This window comes from Synchiropus splendidus, chromosome 2 (assembly GCF_027744825.2).
Source record: "Synchiropus splendidus isolate RoL2022-P1 chromosome 2, RoL_Sspl_1.0, whole genome shotgun sequence".
In the NCBI taxonomy this organism is placed as follows: Eukaryota; Metazoa; Chordata; class Actinopteri; order Syngnathiformes; family Callionymidae; genus Synchiropus; species Synchiropus splendidus.
Genome location: NC_071335.1, coordinates 21,919,207 through 21,940,147, shown reverse-complemented (window position 1 = coordinate 21,940,147; position 20,941 = coordinate 21,919,207). Strand labels below are relative to the sequence as shown.

The following is a 20,941-nucleotide window of genomic DNA, read 5'->3' as shown; positions in this document are numbered from 1 at the left end:
GCATCTTTTTTTCTGATGCAACAAAGCGACTCACAAGTCAAGTCAAATACGGCTTTTAATTTTCTTATTTTCACCCAATAATGATAAAATCTATAGATCTGAACTAGCAGTTGTTTTTCCATTTCATTACTGTTGCTTATGATATCACTCATTCCTGAAATAAAATTTAGATTAGATGGCCTTTATTAGTTCCTGTGAAAATCAAATCTTATTTCTAATTAGACAAATGACAAAAGAAAAAGAGGCCAAACCTTCACAGATTTATTCCTGTTATTGCATAGATCGGCTACAGCTGTGCGTCAAAAGTAATGAAATGAAATAGAATTGCACCTGTGATCAATAGTGGTTCCTGAGTTTACATTATAGCTTGGTCAGGTAAGACCAGGTGGCACTGAAGAGGTAGGTACCGCAGGTGGAACTCACTGGCAGGCTGACGCTTACATCTTCACCTGGCTTCACAGTGGTGGAGTCGCCTGATGTTTAACCATCTACACACATTCTTCACACTTGCACTCGCACAGCTGGGAAAGACACTGAGAGCTTCTGAGCCAGTGTGAAGGCCACTTTCTTCTCATAGTAGGCACATTCGTTGACAAAGAAGGGGTAGATCGGCTCGCCCTCGTAGGTCACCGTCTCCCCGGCGAAGGACTTGAAGATGGGGTCGCCGGCCTGCAGCAGCTTGAAGTCATTGTCCTGCAGAGAGATGGTTCAGATCTTGATACACAAGGGGAAGCAAAAGCGGGTTCACTGGATGCTTGTGTGTCCCACCTGTAGCTGAGGGTGAACAGCAGCTGTGATCTCTTGAGTCTCTGGGTCTCTGGGGTAATCCACGGCGCCGTCATGAACGTAGACTTCCACCTCACCTGCTTCAAAAGTGGTCCCTGGGGTGAAGGTCGGAGGTCATGAGGAACTTTTAATAAACAAGTGAAGTGCGCTAATGCTAGAGATCAGACCAGCGTTGAAACTCTGAAGCCATTCAAGCGTGAGGTCCACAGCTTCTTTCATCGCAGCGTAGATGTCCGCTCTGATGACACCGTTGGGTTGAGGCCCGACTTCTATCGCTGCACAGAACAAGACGACGGCCTATACTGAGTCACAGAGTCACGTGTTCGTCTCTGTTTGTACAATGTTTGGCAGTAACACAAGAAAAAGCACCATGTCAAGACAGATACCCCCATGTCCCTATGCACACACACAGTCTTGTACTTTAATCCTTGTTAGGACTTCTGGAGGGTTTTCATTGACATAATCCTCCCCCTGCTTCTCAACCTAACCAACCAAAGCAAATGGCTAACCTTAACCAGGACTCTGAACCAAGCACGACGAGTTCAGTTATTCTGAAGTTTGACCCCAAACTTTGGGCTTGTTAGGACCAGCAAAACTGAGGTGAAAAGGAGGTGTTTTTCCCCAAATTGGTCCAAACAAAAATGGATGAACCAAACAAGATGCAAACTAGTGAAAGTGTTCATAGTAGTTGCAGTAGCTGAAGCACTAGTGGCACAGTCCTAGTATTAGGGTTGCTGTTTCATATCCTCTATATAAAGAGTCACATCCAAAACTGCAGTGAAACTTACAGATGCCGTGTTTGCCCACCGACTCCAGCGAATAGGACTCGGTGGTGGAAGGAATCTGAATGATTCTCAGCGGTCCTGAGGTAGTTTTACTCTACAAAACAAACGCAGAATATGTTAATGACTTATTCTTTTCCACAATCCATGCACTTCAATTCATGGATAAAACCCTTATGAGCATAGTTTGTAGGTGGTTTTGACTTTCAAAATTGATAATACTATTAGTCCAAAATAAATGACAAACAAAAGTTACAATTCGGTGGTCAGCGATTCATATAAGTTTATGTAACATTTTCCAGAAACATTAATATGCATTTTTTTGTCTTTACTTTTTCTCACTACACTCAGTTTTTAAAATCCTAGTAAGAATAACTAGTAAGTGCTCCGTAGCACCACTGCCATCTGGTGTCCTGTCAGGTCATTGCACACGGACAATTGACATTTAGATGATCTAGTTCTAAAATATGTGTAGGACGGTGATGGTTGTTTACAAATAAGACAGAGTTTGGATACAAATGAGAGGCGCGAGAGAGGTATGTGCTGTATCGGCCTTTTGTAGAAGAATTTGCTGCTCGCTTCATTCAAATTAACTTGATAAAATAGACCAAAAAAACATCTCACCTGAATGTATTTACCGATGTGCAGCGCGATCACATCGCCATGATTCATGATGGCGGTTAGACCCATGTTGGCAGTGGTGTTGTGTAGGTCACAAACCAGGTCCATAGCTTCTGGACTGCCCTTTGGTCCCACCAGGCGGTTCAGCTCCTGAGCCCTCTTCAGCTCATAGGGGCTGGACTCTGAAGTAGGAGCGCTGGAACGTAGAACACACACTTCACCGTTTCCGTCCAGGCGCTCCAGAGCTTTTCAGTCTCACCTCAGCAACGACTTGGTGAAGCAGCGGTTGAGGTCCGTGTCGATGTATCTCCGACAGGCGTCCACAGCTCGGGGGTTTGACAAAATGGGGGTCACAGAAACAGAGCCCGTCTTCTCCACCTTCTTGTTCTGGAGTTCTCTGATGATGGAGATCCCAGACATCTCGTTGCCGTGCGTGCCGCCACAGATGGCGGCTCGGGTCAGCGGCTGGAATGTGACAGGCTCCATTGCTGATAGACAGAGAGAGGGTGGATGAAGGGTGGTCTCCTCCAACCTGTCTGAGATCAGGAGTTTAAATACATCCTGTTCACGTAGAGCTGGTCATCCTGCTGCGTTAAACACAGACCAGGAAGTTAGAAGCAATGTGTAACTAGGTGTCAGTCTGCTGAGGACAAGAGAGAAGGGCAAAGGTCAACCATTTTATTCAGGAATGAATCATCAAATCCGACCCAGTTGAACATCAACTATTTCTACCAGTCGCTGATGTTTCTCTTGCTCCTCCTCACTTGACCCCATTCACTCATCATTTGTGCTACAGATATTGTCATGTCAAATGTGCCTTTATTTTCATGTACTATTTTATAGTTAAATACTAGCATACTACAGCTACGTCTATGTCATAAAACACCTTGAAATGTACTTGTGCTGCAAAACCAGTTGTAAGCACAAACACTACCTTCCACTTTGCTGCTATTATTACAACAAATAATTGTTTAGTTTGAATTGACTCTCCTGCATAAGAAAGCTATAAGTTTAACTGCCAAAGTGACTGACAGGTTTGACATTGTTGGCTAACAATCGGATCGCCAAACTTGTTTGACATGTCTATTTTCACACATTCTATAAGTTGGAAGCGACGTGTCTGCCATGTTTGTCAGCTGCTTCATGTCAAGTTCGGTCCAGTGGAGGCTTTCACACTGGTCTGGCTGAGTTACTGAATCCACTGACTTTTGCCCCAAAAGATCTATCCTTGAGTCAACACATGGCAGCAGGCTCCCGGATGAACACTAGGATAGCTGGATGTGGTCTAGATGAGCAAGCAGGTATTTTAAATATCTGCAGGCATCGTCCTTGTACCGTGAAACAGCCCCGAGCAACTGTCGAACCAGTTTGAATGAAGGAGTACAATGGGGTCCAAGATAGATTGATGTAATGTTGTTCAGTTTATATTAGTGTTTAAGAAAAGATGCAGCATAAATGTGAAATTTTTAGACATTTTTTGTGCTTTAATGTGATGGTTAATTTGACTTTCTAAATATGTGTTCAGGGAGTATGTAAAAGGGCTTCAGAACTGAAGGAAATTTATCTATGGACTGATAATAAAGGAACCATCTCAGACATTAAAATATTTAATTGAAATAAATAAAGGTGAAGGTTGAGAAGAAAAAAAACTAATGTTTTTTCATAGCTGTAGACAGTTAATGCTACAAATAAAAGCAGAAATTTAGTCTATAACAATGAAAAACAAACAAAAAAAAGTGTGTTGGAACGTCTTCAGATCCATTTCTGAGTGATAAATAATGGTGTGATTTGTAAAGCAATAATAAAGGGAGGTTGAAAATGACATGAGGAGAGCACCGTCCTACATGGTCAGTTTCATGGTTTGACTTATGAGGGCTGGATAAATTGAGGCCAAGGGCTCCAGTGCAGAGGGTCATTAAAGTGAAACCCAAGATGTTCTTCATGCCGTAAACAAGAGTTTAAGAAATCCATCCATGTTGGGCCCTGGCAACTGTCTCCTCAGCCACAAATCATCCCTTCACTCTGCACTCTAGACACGGACTGGTTCTCCAGTCAGAGTGAGGCGCGCTGATCCTGGTGGAAGCTACAGCTTCCTTCCATGCGCCACACTTGGACCACATCTGCTTCAAATACTTGACAACAAATGCCGAGTGAACATCTCCTGTGTCCCGCGCATACACAACCCGATCCAGACAAAGTCCGGCACAAACACGACTGTTGTCAAACAAGAACAGCGGAACATTGCTCCAGTTGTCTTACCCTCCAGCGGTGAGGCAGAATTGACCTTTGAACTGCAGCAACCCGAGAGCTCCCCTACAACTCTGTGATCCAGCACATGGAGTAAAACATGTGGAGATGTGTTGCGTGCCTTTATGGTCACCGCCCAACCTCCTCAGGTTGTTCCGGTTGGAATCCAACACACACCTCGCTCTTCAAGTGGGATCAGCGGACCAGCTGTAGGCTCGAGTTGTGACTCCGCAGTGACGGATACAAAGACAAGTAAACAACGTTCAAGTAACCCACACTGGACCCCCAGCCCCCACTCTCCAAAAAAAAAAAAAAAGATTCTCTCCACAGCCACGTAACCATGTGACAGAGCTGCATCATGTAAAGTGTGTGGGAGGAGTTGGCTTGGGACGTTTTTTGTCTTTGGGCCTTACATTGTGTCTGCCAGTCGGCTTCAGTCTTCAATCATAGCAACATAATAACTGTTATTTTCAGACACTATATAAGGAGGTCATATCTCTATATCTTATCTGTCTCTGCTTGTAAAACAAGGCACTGACTAAATTCAGGTGGGGCTTCCTGTCGCCTTTGGTTCGACTGGACTATGCAAGCGGGTGACGGACCGGACCGGACCGGACCGGACTGGACTGGACCGGACCTAAAATTGATCAATATTCATGGCCCCCACCTGTTGGCTTGTAAACACAATATCTCCAAAACAAACACATAGGTGGAGCTGGTTGGAACTGACCTTCACCTTTATGAGTTCATTTGCATTTAAGAATGCTCTATACTGTAGTTCTCCTATTGATTTTCATTGACCACATGACCCGTTGTGTGACAAAACATACAATCGAATATCGCTGTAATAAATAATTGTTCATGCAGTGACAGAATTCATTCATGGTTTGGAGGGGTTCTTACTTCTTCGAGTTTGAAGGATACTACTGCCACCTGCTGCCCGGTTGTGCTCACTACACTTTAGATACGTAAACGACTGGTTCATAAAATACGTGTCGCACGACGTTTTAGGTTTTAAAGGAAATTATAGGCCGAGATCTGCTACTTCTGCTCATGGTAATTCACCTTGTAACTATCAAACATGGCATTTAATATAATGGTGTGTGTTTCGCTTCAGTTTCCATTCACTTTTGCTGAAGTTCTCAATCGCGAACCGAACTCTCACAGACACAGAGAGCCTGAAAAAACAGCAGCCCTGCAGCTCATAGTAATGCGAACATCAGCATGGATCGACGTGAATGTACCACATTAACAGTTTCTTACCTGACGCTCCTTCGCCGCTCCCTGAGGAGACGCGCTGAGCCCCATGTAGGCGGGTAATCCTCTCAGCTCAGCGGTGACCAGCGCTGCTAACCTCGCTCGCTGCTCACCGTCTCGCTTTCCAAGGTATTCTGTCCGAAACGAGTCTTTCTCGTTTGTGCTTCACCTGGCGGTTGGTATTCATTTCACACTGTCACCGCGCTGCGCTGTGGTGGACGCTGCCTCAAACCAAATGTTGTTGGTGAATGAAGGTGCAGCCATGTTGGAGGAGTTGCTCTGCTCTCAGCTCTCCTTTATGACACGGTGTGTTTGTACACGTTAGACCATGTGGGAAACCGGTACTGTCAACATCTCTTAAGTTTGTCACTTAGACGAGAGAACAAAGGGACAGTCTGACATTGACGCACACTCATAATTGACATAGTTTACGTCCTGGAGAGCAACAACAACTACAACTGTTATTTTCTTTTAACCTTTAATTATTGTTTAAATTAATTTATTATTGGTCCTTCTATAGGACCAATAATAAATGGTCCTATAGAAGGACCATTATATATATATATATATATATATATATATATATATATATATATATATATATATATATATATATATATATATAATGGTATAAGAATATTTGCCACAGGAAGCCATATTTTTCAATTACAATGAATTTGGTATATTATTATTAGTCAAATGATGGACCCATACATACATTTCAACTACGAAATATAGTTTATTTTGCAATAAATCACAATAACACACACACATAACATACTCACAATAAATCACGATGGTGGCTATATTCAAGTTTTTATACAACCTTATTAAAACTAAAGCTCGTTTAATGTCTTGAAAATATTTGTATAAGAATTTCAATTTTACAAGAATTTCAAGTCCATTCAGAGTGGTGGAAACCCTGGCCATTGTTTAGTGAAAAAAATTCCTGAACAAAAGCAAACAGCTGCTATATCAATGCTCTTTCATTTTGAAAATGGTTGTCAACACTCATAAACAGTCAATTAAATTTCATGTGTCTTTTCAACAGATCGGGAAAGAAATAATTCCATTTTTATTTCATTTTTCCACATTTATATATCAATTTAAAAGTAATGAATCTGTACATTATTTTTCAGAAAAATGTAGCTGCTTCACTCAAATATATTCACGTTTTAAACATATTGTAATTAAAGTTTGCAGTATAACCGCGTCTATCTTTACGTCCAGTGTCTAACACTGTATCATAATTCAACAATGCAACAATAAAGGCACAATTCTGGATCGAGAACCTAATGAACGGTCCCAAAACATACTGTATATTCAGAGAATATATTGTGAATTAAATGTTGAAAGACATTTGTTTTAAGGAAGAGAACAGCAATGTGAAGCTACAGAGAGACATTCTTGAGGTCTGGACGTGCCTCAGTTGGCCACACTATACCTGTACAGGTAGGTCATAGACGTGGTTCGACTTTGCCATCACTGTCACTCAGGTGGAATTTAAAAGCTGTGCAGCCAGCAGGAGAGAAAGAAGCCAGAGGGTGGAGACCTCCACTGCAGCGCTGGAAACAAAAACACGGAAAGATTAAGGCCTTTGGGTCCTCACACTGTCATGTTTAGGTTTTCTTTGCAGGTCTTACCCTGAGGTGAAGTAGCAGTTATGTGTGGTGGCGAGTTTGGAATGTTGAAGGACAATGTGTGTTTCCTCATCCACCTTCTCCTCTGCCGCAGTGAACTCCTCGGTGGGAGATATGAGAGCATCGTCTCCACACGTCGGGCAGATGTCCTGCAGGCTGGCCGAGAAACAGGTGGTGATGTTGAAGTAGACATCGTCGCCAATGTCTTCCTTCATCGACAGGTCCGTCCGAACCACGGTGAATCGCCCGAATCTGACCTTGGACCCTGTCTTGGCTCGGACCTGAGAGTCACTGATCATGTACACATTTTTACAAGTCTTTGGCTTCAACAGGTGGATAGCGTCCATCAGGAGGAAGTGAATGGACTTAAACTGGAAATCCTGCTGGTAGACGCTGGAGTTCACTCCCAGCTTCTCCACGGCATCGTTGAACCTCTTGGTGAATTTCTCGTCGACATGAAAGTAGGCCCACAGAGCCGCGGCGTGCTCCTTCAGCCCACCTGGGATGGGCTTTGCCAGGCTGGTGTTCCACGCTGTGAAGAAGTCCTGGTTGGCCTGCAGTTCCTTCTCCAATAATCCGGAGGAGATAAACTTTTTCATGGCTTTCTCACGACATCCCTGGTACAGGTCGTCCACCGCGTGTGGAGATAGATCCATCTGCTTGACAGCAGCCACCTTGAGTTCAGAGTAGGGCAAGAGATACTGTAATGCAAGGGATGTACTGTGCAGAATACATTTCCTACACATCACTAAAGTGCAAACCAGACATCACCAACATGCTGCCCACAGAAGTGAGTAGCCCACAAATTCAAATTTTCATGTCATAACCATCTTCTTATGTTTGATTATGATTGTTTTGTTGTTACACCATTGGTAAAACTCAGCAATGAGACCAGTATTTGAGAGGAATATCATTTATCATCCATTGTTTATCGTGACTGAACTGAGGGTAGTAGAGAAGCTCGCGGTTGCTAAAAGGTTGGTGACCTCTGGTGTAAACACTGGAGACTGACCACAGAAAATGAAGTCCACTCACTATTCTGAAACACATCTTAAGAGGAGGTTTGTGAATGAGGGTACTGGTTGTAATAGCTATACTGTTTTAGTCTAACAGGGTCTATCTGATAACATCATGGTGTTAAATCACATGTACTGAATTAGAAGAGGCTTCACACTTACTCTGTCAAGAGTTGTGGTGAGGAGAAGCACAACAGCCACCAGTGAACACGTCATCTTGGAAATTCGGACAGTTTCCTTCATCCGAGTATCTGAAGAGAAGTTGCAAAACAAATCACACATTTTTGTTCTGGACGCTCAAGCGCCGGCTTGTTTGGAATTCTTGCGGTTTCGCAAATAATCTTCAGTTGAATTTGAGCATTAATCACGCGCTCTGTACAAACAGCTGGATTCCTACCTGACCCCAGAGTTGTCTGCTACGCCCAGGGTGGGATCTGTTTCATGCTGCAGTGAGTTATCGGGCCCAGCAAATGATTCGCCTTTCCTGGGGAAGGAAACCTGGGCCCCTGGGGAAATCCCAGTCCTGTTGTTTGTCCTGCTACTGATTCTGTTTCACTGAGATCCAGCCCAACAATAAAAGCAAATCAAGAAGAGAGACACTGGTTTATTTGACTGTGAAATTGTCCATTTTTTTTTTTTTTTTTTTTGACAGACTTGAATTTCTTTCCCATTTTACTCAAAGGGCGTTGGGTCAATGACATCGCTGAAGCTGGGAATTGTGTTTTTATAACAGTTACCCAACACCACAGTGTCATCACCTGGCTGCTCCAAAACAACTGGTTTGTTTCTGACATTTACTTTAGAAATAAATTAACAGATATTTAACAGGGGAAGGATTTACAGTGCTGTTTCCTGTCTGTGGCACAGGGCCTCCATTCAAATGCCTCCGCAAACACAGGAAGTTAGTTCTCTGCAAAGAAAAAATTGAATTTTAAATTTGGAGGATTAGTCATTGGATTAATTCTGTTGTATTTTTTCCACAAAAGACCTGAAAATGTATAAGTCCATGAATAAGTTCACTAACAACTTAAATAGGTAAATAAATACAAGTAAATAAAGCGGTTTGGAGGTAAATTGACTTTAAATACACAGTTCATTTTACTGTTGCTTCCTTTGTGGTTTTCAGTAAATATGAAAACGCAACGTTAAGTTCTATAGAACTTTTTAAGTTGGATGTAAAATAAGGACCTTAGTTTGAAACCTTACCGGAAGTAAAATATCAATGTCTTCCGGGTTAAGCCAGACGCGCCAAAAGCGAAAACAAACAGTGACGTCAGCGAGTCCAGAGAGTCGAGTCGTCGTCGGAAGCGTTTTAATTTTTATTCTTAAAGCTCCTGCGGGTAAGTTATTGTTCAACTGAATTCAACTGATGCCAAATTGGTCTGCCTCCCAGACAGAAGGATTTTAGTCCAAGAACATGAATCACAATATTACTTTTTTTCGAAGACTGTTATAGAAAGTAGACAGAATTTAGTGTATGATATTGTGTCACCAGATGCATGTTATTACTTCCACAAAGTTCAGTGGTCTTTTATTCTGTATTATTTCACTTTTACATCTATGTATTTGTGTGTTTGGGAGTGACAGCAAGTCCACTTGTCTTTTACATTTTTATACCCAGGTCAGGCTGCAAGTGAGGATGGAGAGCTGGAGAGACCGACTGAAAAGGGTTGAGCAGCTCGCAGAGTGCTTCCAGCAGAAGCCTCTATCGAGCCGGTACCGACCTCGACTCTGGCTGTGCCAACCTTCCTCTGTGTGGAAACTTTTCCCTCGACAAAGTCTGGCTATCAGCTTCGCTCAGAGCTGCAAAGAGGTATCGTAAATTGTTATATTAATAAATGAAAATATGTCAAGTTATATCCACTGCAAAAACATCCACAAAATGCTATGTGATGGGTTACTCTTCATTATTTGTTTTTCAAAATTTGAAACATTTGTTTCTTAAAAAATTTTTGCTATACAGGCCTGTGTAAATACATGTATAATATCTGTATATAATGTGTTTCATGGTCGTACGATGAGGGCAAACCACCCAGAAAAGCTATTTCTCCGTCACCCTGTTGGTAGCTTGACTCTTAAATCAAAGCATAATGATTACAATATTCCAGGGCTGTACACTTATTACATTGGGTGGCTGCACTTGTACTAGCTAGCTAAACATTTCTGTAGCACAAAGACAAGAATTTTGGAGCACACACTGGTGCATGGTTTAAGACAGGGGCCACCTACCGTGACCCGCAGGGCTGCCGTTGGTTCGGTACACACTTAAACAATGGATGACAAATGATATTCCTCTCAAATACGTATCTCATTGGTGAGTTTTCACAATAATTACCAACAGTGTAACAAAAAAAATCTAGCAAAATTGAACATAATAAAATGGTTATTACATGAAAATAAAAGTTATTATTATTGTTTTTTTAACAGCCTGTGGGCTAGTCCCTTGGACCTGGTGCCCGTGGGCACCATGTTGGTGCCCCCTGGTTGAAGATGTTTATTACTCAAACTGTATTTGTAACTGATCATTAAAGCAGCTATGTGTAGTTTAAGAATATTTGCTTTTAGCGGCACCGCTGGTAAGTGAGTGTAATTGCAAGCTGTCGCGAGGGTGGGTCGCCGGTGCCGCCGCCCATCCTACGTTAATTTGTTGATGAGGAAAGACTGTGACAAAACAGCAAAAAATGTAACCACAGACGGCAATATACACAACACTGCCCAGCTTATATTTGCAATGGGAACATCTATCATTCAACATCAGGAATCGAACTCCGTCATGCAGTCAGTGAGGAGCGGCAGGATCGAGTGAGAGGCGCCACTCTCAGAACAGTTATATAGTTAGTTATATATTCCAAGGGTGCGTTTAACAGAGAACTGGAGGCTTTGACTATGGGATTTTTGACTGTTGAAACTGAAACCTGTCATCTCAGGAAATATGAAAATAATGTATTTATGTTTAAATGTTATGCATTCTTTCTTTAAAAAAAGCTGTGTGGAATTTTCTTTTCGATTTGGAAATAGAAAAGTAGTTGTCTTCACGTTTAATATCTTTCCACTGTTTTGCGATGACTCATGTGCCTCTTCCTCCTCAGTCTGTCCATGTTTTTGCACTTGAAAAGGAAAACACCTCTGCGGGTCAGAGGATCTTCCTGGTCACCAGTTACAGTGAGCTGTGGCATTACTACCGGTCAGTTACAACAGCAGCGTGTTCCTCTCAAAGAACGTTTCCTTCCTCATGGCTGTGCTTTGTGTTTCTTGGACCTCAGGACGTTCAGGCGGTCCCTGATGCACTGCTATGAGGTGATACCAGAGGGCGCTGTTTGTAAACTTTACTTTGACTTGGAGTTTCACAAACCGTCCAACAAAGATGCCGATGGGATTCAAATGGTGTCATTACTCATTCAGGTATCATGACAACACACTGGCTGAGAGTAGATGATCACCTTACTGTAGTTTATGTGGGCTTCTGTTTGGTTTACGGTTAAAATACAAAAGAAAATAAAGGTGCTGTATAGTGAATCACTCCAATGCTAAATGTTACAGAAATACAAGAGTTTGATCTTCTGCTTCTGCGAGCTTCTTCTTTTTTGTGTATTTATTTTAAATGTCAGAAAACGGATACTTTTGAGCCTCCAAAATCTGCTGGGGAAAATGATATTTTAAAAATAAACCACCATATCAAACCTTCAAGTCATCATGCATGGAAACGTCATGTTCCGGTTTGGACAACAGTGTGCTTTGACCTTTGGCAGTATGTTTGTGAGAAGCTGAAGACCATCTATGGGCTGGAATGTTCTGCCAGAGATGTCCTGAATCTTGACTCCAGCACTGAGGAGAAGTTCAGTCGGCACCTCATCTTCAATCTGCACGGCGCAGTTTTCAAAGACAATACACACGTTGGTATGTTTTGAGGCAAGCAAGCATCTGAATCGGCTTCTTTGAAGACGTTTCCATTCCGTCTAAACATCTTATCTCAAGGGTTTATATAATGTAAGATTAAATATATAAAAGTATAAATGATTTATTGAACCAAATTTATTCCCCCTCAGGCGGCTTCATTCATGCCATTCTGCAACAAGTCTTGAGTGACGGCAGAGTGGAAGGGTCAGCGGCTGCAAACAGGTTTGACTCAGATCCAGTGCTGCCTTTGTGTCCCCTTACAAACCAAGCTGCTCCAGCAGGAGCGATGAGCTCGCACCTTCGCAGGCTCCAGACAATAAGAGGCAAAAACAGGACGACTTGAGCTTCCTGCTGGTGAAGAATAAAGACGCTCGCGACGCTCTCTTCGTGGATCTCGGTGAGAAGAACCATCATCAATTATTGAAACTCAGCCGTCACGTTGATCCACGGGACTGTCTGATACACAGGCGTCTACACCAAGAATAGAAACTTCCGCTTGTATCGCTCATCAAAAGTGGGGAAGAACGCAGCGTTCGCTCTGGCTGAAGACAACAGGTTCATTCCCAAAGCCCAGAAGGGGATTTCAGCAGAGGAGAGCCTGTTTCTGTCATCTTTGGTCTGCAACATCAGGTGGGTCCATCAGTATCAGCATGGCTAAGGAACGGCTGGGGTAATAACACGTGTGTGTTCAGCTTCACAGGTCAGAGAATTCTGACCTGGGACGTTGAAGAGAGGAGGGAGGGGAAGACGATGAGGCCTGACCCTAAGAAGACAAATCCAAGTGACGGTATGATGAACTATTGGACTTCACAATGGAGGTTGCCACTGCAGCTCAGCCATCCTCCACTCCCAGAGAAAACCTGAGCATCTTCAGCTCTGCTGCTTCTGTCTCTGCTTCTAGTCTCAGTGTTAAGAGCTACTGCCTCTGAACCAGAGGTCTTTCAGCTCCGGTGTGGTGCGGTTTGAATACACCTGCTCAAACAGCCCATTTATGCTGACGTACAGATCCTTCTGCTGTCAGTTTTCTGTACGTTTCCACAAAGCTTACTGCCCAAATGCAGCAGTACCACTGGAAGCCGTAGGGGGCCAATGTTGCTATTACTACCCCCGTTACAGTAGCTCTAATGACACAGGAAGAAAACATAACACCGGCGGAAATTCGCCGTCCTCCAGAGGCCATATATTATATAACAGCCTTGCCGACCAGAGCCTCCTACAACTCTGCATCCTTTTCCTCTTTTGTGCAAGAGCCACATGATCAGTTCTTCTTCCACTGTTGTCATGTGGAGTTCGTCATAAACCTTTGACTCTGGGCTGCTCCCCCTGGTGGATATATCTGTGAACAGCAATACCAGTGCAAGGAACACATGGAAGCATGTGATCAGTGACACAATGTTGTTTGAAACAGTCGTCTCCACCATCATCTCTGTCTGTAACCCAGATTGTCTCCACGTACTCAGCTTGGATCCCTGCATCCTCCCTGTCATTCGCACACAAGCATCCTGTCCTGCGTTTATCGACTTCATTTCTGCTTCTTTCCTCCACCTTTCCATCTCCTCCCTCACTACAAATCACTGTGTCATCAGCAAACATCATAGTCCTTGGATACTCCTGTTGTAAATACTATCACGAAAAATATCAAATGGTTTGGTATCAACTTTGTTTCTTGTATATTTGGCTGGTAAATTCACAGATTTGCTGAGTGGCTGTGTGTCGTCTCCTCATCAAGAAGTGGACGACTTCGTCCTCACTCTGGTGAATAAAGACGGGATCCAAGGAAGTGAGTTTGAAACCTCTGATGCTAAATGAAGGGAGATTTTGTCGAAGACTAATCTAAAATCATTTTCACGCCCAGATATCCGGCGATGGAACTACTTTGCTGTGGAGCAGCTGCTTGTCTATGACATCGGCAGGTATCGCTGGTGTGAAAACGTCGGGCGCTTCCACAAGAGCAACAACATCATGTACGGCTTCCCAACCACAAATATCACCAAAGTTTTATCGCAGTACAAAATATTACGCCCCAAATATGCCGACCAAATATTTAACAGCCAGTGTGTTGCAGCATCATAACACAAGCAGATGCCATTTATGTAAATAACTGGTGTAAAAAAAGTGGTTCACTAGAAAGTGCTACACATTGAGAAAGTGTAAAAAATGTAATTAAAAACAAATATAAAAGACAAGAAAAAGAAAAATTACTCAAACAATTTATTTTAATAATTAAAAATAAAAGCAAATCCATTCCCTCCGGAGGCATTTGCAAATACATGATATTAAGTATATATATATATAGTATATATAAATAAATAATGTTATTAAAGAACCGTGTGTGTTTCAGGATCATTGTGGATCTGAAGAAGGAAGTTTGGTACCAGAAGTGTCACGACCCGGACTGCAGGAACTTCCGATCCTCAAGTGTGTTTTGTCTTCAAGTCAAATGATCCGTCTGAGGTCACTGACCTCTGAGCCCCTCTCTGCCCAGGTTACCCGCTGCCACAGGAGATCAGTGTGGGCTTCCTCCTGAGCCTGGTCAGTGGTCCACTCTCCTCCAGCTCAGCAGCAGCAGCAGCTTCTCACAGTTGTCCCTCCGTAGGATGAGGAGGACCAGGCCTATCTGATGGATGATGCTGGCAACATCGAGCCCAGTCAGAATCCAGGTGTCGGGCCGGAGAAGACTGACGACGGCTGGGGGGAGCAGCAGGATGACCTCGACTGTCTGGAGAGTCTCAACAGCTTTGAGCAAGATGACGGGATTTCTGACCAACTCCTGCTGGGATGTATGGCGGATTTTGACGCCCACTAGCAGGTGATCTCTTTACTTGTCTTTTAAACATCAACCCAAAAACGCTGGTCAACAAAGACGGTCCAGACGCTTCTTATCAGAGTTTATTAAGCTCAGTCAGAGCGCGACACCCAACCAAATTTCACGTTGGCTTATTTAAAATTCCCAAATAACAAAACAACACTAATATCACAGACGTCCTGCATGATCGGTAAAACAAGTCCTGTTTCCTGGCTCTTCAGGTACAAAGTGGTTCAATAAAAACACCCTCACGCTTCCAATCCAGCTTTGAAACAAGGGAATGCGGGACATAAAAATGGGACGTGACATTGCAGGTTTTAGCAAATACAATATTTACAGTAGGAGTATCACTTAAATATTAACTTAAATACACAACCAGAGCTTTAAAGAGCCAAAACTGGCGAGTCGGGTGTGAGACTCCAGGAGCTGTGGCGACACCTTCGGTTTATTGGCTGTATTTGAATGAATACAGCTGAATGGACTTGGTTTCGGGGGTCGTGGTTCATTACTCTGATGGAGGGGGGCGCCGTTGTGATGTTGGATCAGTGGTTGAAGTCACATTTTAATTTTGGCGTACAGTTCATCGATCTGCTCTCGGAAGCGGTTGAGCAGCTCGGACCGTTTGGCTTTCAGGGTAGGGGTGAGCAGGCCGTTCTGGACCGTGAACATTTCAGGGTGTAGCGCGATCTCTCGCACCTGTGAGGCACAGAGACATGAGACTTCAGCAGGGTTGGGGGTGACTCTGATGCTTCGTCGTCAGTAGGTGTGTCCAGGAGATCCTCTGCCTTCACCCTATGTTGCTGGGACGCGGGTTTGTGTTCACGTTTGAGGAGTCCTCCCCAAAAATATCAAAAACCCTCGGCCTTACTTTCTCACCTGCTCGAAAGACCTGAGTCCCGCCTCTTTGCCCAGCTGCAGAATGTCCTCCAGGATGTTGCTCTTCACCTCCTGCAACCCATCAGCATCAGCCAGCTCTCCACGTGCAGCACATGTTTTTCAGCCTCACCTTGTTCTTGCAGAGTTCAGTGTACGACCCTTCAATGCCTCTTTTCTTCGCCCAAATGGGCAGGAAGTCTGGATCGGGAACGACGACTCCCACCAGACAGGCCTGCGCACACCACACAACACAGTGTCAGAGCTGAGGAGACAAAATCCCTTGCAAATGGCCACCTTTAAGCTGTCGCCGTGAACAAAGATCTGGGCCACGGGGTCGCTGCGGTTGTAGATGGTTTCGATCTTCTCGGGGGCGATGTACTCTCCCTGCGCCAGCTTGAAGATGTGCTTCTTCCTGTCGATGATTTTCAGAGCACCGTTCTGTGGAAACACGAGCGGCGTCAGCCGCTGTCCACCGACTCTGCAGTCCAGTTCCACTCACAGGAAGCCACTTTCCAACGTCGCCAGTGTGCAGCCAGCCGTCCTTGTCCAGCGCTTCAGCAGTCCTCTCGGGGTCACCCAGGTACCCCTGAAACACATTTGGTCCTTTGACACAAACCTGGGGGTGAGAGAGTCATTAGTTATGCTGCAGCTTGCTGAGAGTGTGAAACTACCACCCTGATTTAGTAACTTTCAATTAAAAAAACAAAACAAAACATATATATATATATATATATATATATATATATATATATATATATATATATATATATATATATATATATTTACCATGGCAATGGTTGTCACCTTTGAAATAGTTCCTTTTACTTTAATTTCTTCACAAAACTGTTTTAACATTTTACGTTTTGTCTTCATGAGTTGACTTGCTTTTAAAAAAAAATCCACAATTTTTATTTATTTAAATATGTCAGCACAAATGTTAATTTTCTTGTATTCATAATATTTTGGTGCAATTCCTCCCCAAAATACTTTCAAGTTTTAGTTTTGCTTAAAAACTGTGACAGTGTTTGTATTTTTGTTGACTTAAATAATGTACATTTTTCAGTTATAAATACAAAAATATCCACATTGTGCTTCTTTCATTGTGTTTTAAAGGCACCAACACTTGTAGACATGGCAACAATATTAAATGAGAGTTTAACCCCCCCATGAACCTGGTTCACCAGTGATGGGTAGATGAGGTATCATGAAACAGTACTACAGGGTTGATAAAACTGCGTCCTAATGTTCAGAGGCCACTAGATGGCGCTGTATGTTTAGAAATGATGTGAGGCTTCATTGAATTAGTTGTTCAAGTCCAAACATTTTACAGCAGACAGCGCCATCTGGTGGCCTTTGAAAATCAGGACACTGTTTCATGAAGCCTCAACCCTACAATACTGTGTCACAAAGCCTCATCCACCCTTCACTACTGTGATATTTAGGGGCTTCCCTCCGTCACATTCTCACCTCTCCCTCTCCGTTGGCAGCCAGGTAGTTCATTTCTGCCACGTCCACCAGTTTGATGAGGTTGCAGGGCAGCGGTGGCCCCACGTGACCTTCAAAGAGAGAGACAAACATTCACGTCATCCCCACGATACCGCGAGCGAGGAGTCACACGTCGCCGCGTTGTTACCGGCGGTCCAGTCTCCAGGCAGCGACATGGAGCATCCAGCTGTACATTCCGTCTGACCGTAACCTTCGTAGAACTGAGCAGAGGCAGGCGTGGTGAGGCGGGAGTCACCACTGAGGCGCGACCGTGTGTGTGTGTGTGTGTGTGAATCACCTGACAGCCCAGAGCCGCTCGCAGGAAGGTGAGGATGGTGGGCGACACCGGGGCTGCTCCAGTGATCATCAGTCTGACCCGTCCCCCGAGGCTCGCCTGCAGGGACAGGAAGCAGCTCAGCACTAGGGCTGGAGGAATGACTGGCAGACAGGAAGACAGACAGGATGACAAACTGATGGGCAGAGAGACAGGAGGATGGATCAACGGATGGAAGGATGGGAAGACAGACAAACAAACTGGCAGACAGTTGGACGGACGGACTGGAAGATGGATGGACAGATGAAGGGACAGAAAGATGGACAAGGGGACGGGACAATGGACAGACAGAAAGACTGGTGGATGAATGGACAGACAGATGGGACAACGATCTGACTGACTGTAAGGCAGATGGACAGACAGACGAGAAGACAAACATGGAGACGATAAACAGAAGGTCGGGTGGATAAAGGGAAACATTCTTTATGTTTCAAATCACAGTTTACTTCAATGACACCAGGGGATTTAGCTTTTTTTTCCATTTGGTACCTGCACTTTCTTGAAGATGAGTTTGTCCCACAAGCTGTCCTGTCTCACCACGCCGCTCCGAAGCTCCGCCTCCTTCCTCCTGAAGGCAAAGTCCAGGACCCACCTCTTGAGCGGCGTGTTGGCTTGACTGAACACCTGAGGAGGAGGTCACATCAGGCAGGTCACCTGACCACTCTCAGTTGGAGGAGGAGGAGGAGGGGGGGCCTCACCTTATCAAACATGCGGTTGAGCAGCCGTGGCACCACAGGAAAGACGGTGGGCTGCAGCGTCTTCAGGTCGTCCATCAGCAGACGGATGTCTCCCTGGAAGTAGCCGATCCGAGCTCCGTGGATGAGCATCACGCCCTGAAGAGTTGTGGATTAACTTTAACAGTGTGACGTCAGTAGGTTGCTGTCATCAACATACACAGTGTCAAGGAAACACATTTCGTCAAGCATGACAGTGTTTTGATGTTAAAGAACATGCATCAGCACACAACTCTACTTCACTATTGAAGGTCATTTTTATGTTTTTCTATCCTCAACTGTTACCAATGTTTGGAACCCCTATATTGCGGTGTGACCGGCAGAGGTTCACGTACCTGCACCACCCTGTCAAACATGTGAGCGAGCGGCAGATAGGAAATATGAACGTCATGGAGGCTCAGCATGCAGTGCACCTGCAGAGGTGAACACACACACACGCACACGCACACACACACACACACACACATGCAGAGAGGCGGTCAGACACACTGCACGGTACCTCCACGACTCTCTCAAACATGTGGGCCAGGGGGAGGAAGGAGATGAGCACGTCGTCAGTGCTGGCCGACAGGGTGTTCTGGACGCACCCGGGAGGAAATCAGAGTGCAGTTACACAAAAAAAAGAGAAGGGAAAATGTGAAAGACCTTTTGCTCAGGAATGATGCGTTCAGGTTCTGCAGGAATCAGACAGTTTTCCAGTGCAGCTGAATTGTATGCGTGAAAAGTTCCGACAGTCCCTGAACACACCACCTGATAGCCATCGCTGGCTTTTCTGGCACAAGAAATGGGTCTTGATCAAAGGCGATTGTATTCAAATGTATCTGTGTAGTTTTTTCAGTTCGCCTCCTTCATCACCACAAATTCAGTGTTTTTTCTTTTTGAGCTGTTCAATCCCTCTGGCTCCTGGACCGTAGAGGAAGAGCAACAGAAGCTGACAGGTAGCGAGGAGCCGTTTCTGACTGTTATATTGAACTTTGTAGACAACTGAAGAGCTGCACTTTTGATCACTGGTGTGAGCCCAGACTAACTTAGCCACAATGCTAACAGTCGCTAACATGGAGGTAATGCTGTCTCTTTAAACTAACTAAACTAAATCTTATCTTCTCGTGAGAACTACGGATCAGAACGTCCTGAGTGAGGGAAGTTGAAGACAAATCTGTAGTTCATCGACACACAACTTCTCCATTGTAAACAAGGTTATTACACATTGTTTACTTTCGCTGCGTAGCTGAAGCTCACGCGGCAGCCTCACATCACCTAGTCCGCTCATAGTGCAGCGACTGGCTACATGCTAGCTTAGTCCAGCTATTAGCCACATTATCCAGGTCGTGTAGTTCGACTAAGAGAAATTCCAGTTACACTCCAGTAGTGGGTCGAGCCGTTTACATGCATTTTAAAAGTCCATACTTAGTCGGACTAATGCAATAATTTGGTTTTCTGGGCCATCATGTGACCAGCAGCTGAGGAAAATGGGTCTCAATCCTGGCTAGCAACAGCACCAAACACACCTGTGCCACTGCTGCGGCACCTTATTAGCCACGAATCCCCAGGCTACAGGGTCACGCCAGCGTGAGTGACTTATAAAGAGGCCTGAGCCAGGAGGAGCCTCGGCTGGAGCTACAGAGGATTGTCTTCACCTGGGTGACTTTCAGGAAGGCTGCCGTGTTGGCGATGACGTTTCCGTGTGTTAGCATGGCACCTTTGGGGCTCCCTGAAAGGAGGTTGAGCAGAAACATCAGGAGCCGTTCAGCTCCTCGAACACGTCTCACCCGTTACCTGTGGTGCCGGACGTGAAGCAGATCAGCGCCATGTCCTCGGGTTTAGGCGGCTGAAACCAAAGACTCAACATTAGCACCGAGGTTTGGCGAAGTGCTGACACAGCAGAACAGTTAGAAGAGTTAGCGCTCCATTTTGTTTTTTATTTTTTGTTGTTTCTACCGATCCCTAAAGCTTAGCGTCATCCAGAATAAGCATCAAGCTCTGTCACATCGGAAGACAACACTTGTGAGGGGACTTGAATTAAGTTTATGAAAACAGACAGCGCCATTTAGGCTTCTACTGTTGTTCCACACTCTGGCTGAGGGATGAGGGATCAAGGATTGAAGCTTGTGTGTGACTCACCAAGGGGGTCTGGTGGTAGGCTGCACCGATGGCCTGAAAACAGATGAACAGAAGAAGTCAGCCATTTTTCCCGTAAAGATAAACCCTCAAGTTAAACTGTAGGCAGTGCATCGCAGGGTTCAGGAGTCAGCAGAGCCTCCCGGGATCCGCCTCACCTCAAAGTCCTTCAGGCTGAGGACGTCCACCCCACACTCTTTCCCTCGAGCCACCAGCTCGCTGTCAAACGTCTCCATGACAACAATGGTCTTCACCATCTTCCCGTTTTCACGGACACAGTCCAGAATCATCCCGGCTTTTTGGGCCACGTCGCAGAAGACCGTGGTGATTTGGGCTGTAAGG

General features: G+C 44.6%; 4 protein-coding genes across 14 annotated transcripts in view; 1 reads left to right on the top strand and 3 right to left on the bottom strand.

Annotated features, from left to right (window-relative positions):
- Positions 1-113: 113 nt before the first annotated feature.
- Positions 114-6,008, bottom strand: acy3.2 (aspartoacylase (aminocyclase) 3, tandem duplicate 2). 2 transcript variants are annotated; one of them, XM_053856607.1, is made up of 7 exons: positions 4,449-4,709; positions 2,449-2,677; positions 2,193-2,385; positions 1,575-1,665; positions 954-1,061; positions 769-881; positions 114-693 (listed from the first exon to the last, which is right to left on the bottom strand). In XM_053856607.1, exons 2-7 carry the CDS (start codon positions 2,673-2,675, stop codon positions 502-504), a joined length of 924 nt encoding a protein of 307 aa, XP_053712582.1. In that variant the 5' UTR covers positions 2,676-2,677; positions 4,449-4,709; the 3' UTR covers positions 114-501. The 2 variants fall into 2 exon arrangements, with proteins under 2 accessions (XP_053712582.1, XP_053712581.1); XM_053856606.1 differs by lacking the exon at positions 4,449-4,709 and adding an exon at positions 5,700-6,008 and having other exon boundaries at positions 161-693.
- Positions 6,009-6,433: 425 nt separating this feature from the next.
- On the bottom strand, positions 6,434-8,805 carry si:ch211-145b13.6 (erythroblast NAD(P)(+)--arginine ADP-ribosyltransferase). Of its 2 annotated transcripts, XM_053856827.1 has the most exons (4): positions 8,747-8,805; positions 8,512-8,600; positions 7,337-8,007; positions 6,434-7,258 (listed from the first exon to the last, which is right to left on the bottom strand). In XM_053856827.1, the coding sequence occupies exons 2-4, from the start codon at positions 8,590-8,592 to the stop codon at positions 7,186-7,188; spliced, it is 825 nt and encodes a 274-aa protein (XP_053712802.1). In that variant the 5' UTR covers positions 8,593-8,600; positions 8,747-8,805; the 3' UTR covers positions 6,434-7,185. The 2 variants fall into 2 exon arrangements, with proteins under 2 accessions (XP_053712802.1, XP_053712801.1); XM_053856826.1 differs by having other exon boundaries at positions 8,512-8,761.
- An 815-nt stretch (positions 8,806-9,620) lies between these two features.
- primpol (primase and polymerase (DNA-directed)) lies at positions 9,621-16,930 on the top strand. 2 transcript variants are annotated; one of them, XM_053855477.1, is made up of 15 exons: positions 9,621-9,689; positions 9,971-10,162; positions 11,439-11,533; positions 11,613-11,751; positions 12,099-12,246; positions 12,396-12,468; positions 12,528-12,643; positions 12,714-12,876; positions 12,939-13,033; positions 13,940-14,026; positions 14,102-14,159; positions 14,588-14,664; positions 14,732-14,778; positions 14,843-15,055; positions 16,358-16,930. In XM_053855477.1, exons 2-14 carry the CDS (start codon positions 9,989-9,991, stop codon positions 15,050-15,052), a joined length of 1,482 nt encoding a protein of 493 aa, XP_053711452.1. In that variant the 5' UTR covers positions 9,621-9,689; positions 9,971-9,988; the 3' UTR covers positions 15,053-15,055; positions 16,358-16,930. The 2 variants fall into 2 exon arrangements, with proteins under 2 accessions (XP_053711452.1, XP_053711451.1); XM_053855476.1 differs by having other exon boundaries at positions 14,102-14,210; positions 16,358-16,928.
- Positions 15,126-20,941, bottom strand: part of acsl1a (acyl-CoA synthetase long chain family member 1a) — a 42,063-nt gene continuing 36,247 nt past the window's right edge. For 6 of the 8 annotated variants that reach the window (XM_053855467.1, XM_053855474.1, XM_053855471.1 and 3 more), the window contains exons 7-21: positions 20,758-20,933; positions 20,603-20,635; positions 20,258-20,309; positions 20,119-20,192; positions 18,981-19,058; positions 18,446-18,580; positions 18,237-18,371; positions 17,712-17,807; positions 17,562-17,634; positions 17,396-17,484; positions 16,428-16,544; positions 16,223-16,366; positions 16,059-16,160; positions 15,929-16,000; positions 15,126-15,748 (exon numbers count right to left, since the gene is read on the bottom strand). In XM_053855467.1, the coding sequence (XP_053711442.1) occupies positions 15,608-15,748; positions 15,929-16,000; positions 16,059-16,160; positions 16,223-16,366; positions 16,428-16,544; positions 17,396-17,484; positions 17,562-17,634; positions 17,712-17,807; positions 18,237-18,371; positions 18,446-18,580; positions 18,981-19,058; positions 20,119-20,192; positions 20,258-20,309; positions 20,603-20,635; positions 20,758-20,933 (1,517 nt within the window). In that variant the 3' untranslated portion in view covers positions 15,126-15,607. Of the gene's footprint in view, positions 15,749-15,928; positions 16,001-16,058; positions 16,161-16,222; positions 16,367-16,427; positions 16,545-17,395; positions 17,485-17,561; positions 17,635-17,711; positions 17,808-18,236; positions 18,372-18,445; positions 18,581-18,816; positions 18,895-18,980; positions 19,059-20,118; positions 20,193-20,257; positions 20,310-20,602; positions 20,636-20,757; positions 20,934-20,941 lie in introns of all 8 variants that reach the window. The other 2 variants (XM_053855469.1, XM_053855475.1) reach the window with 2 other exon arrangements.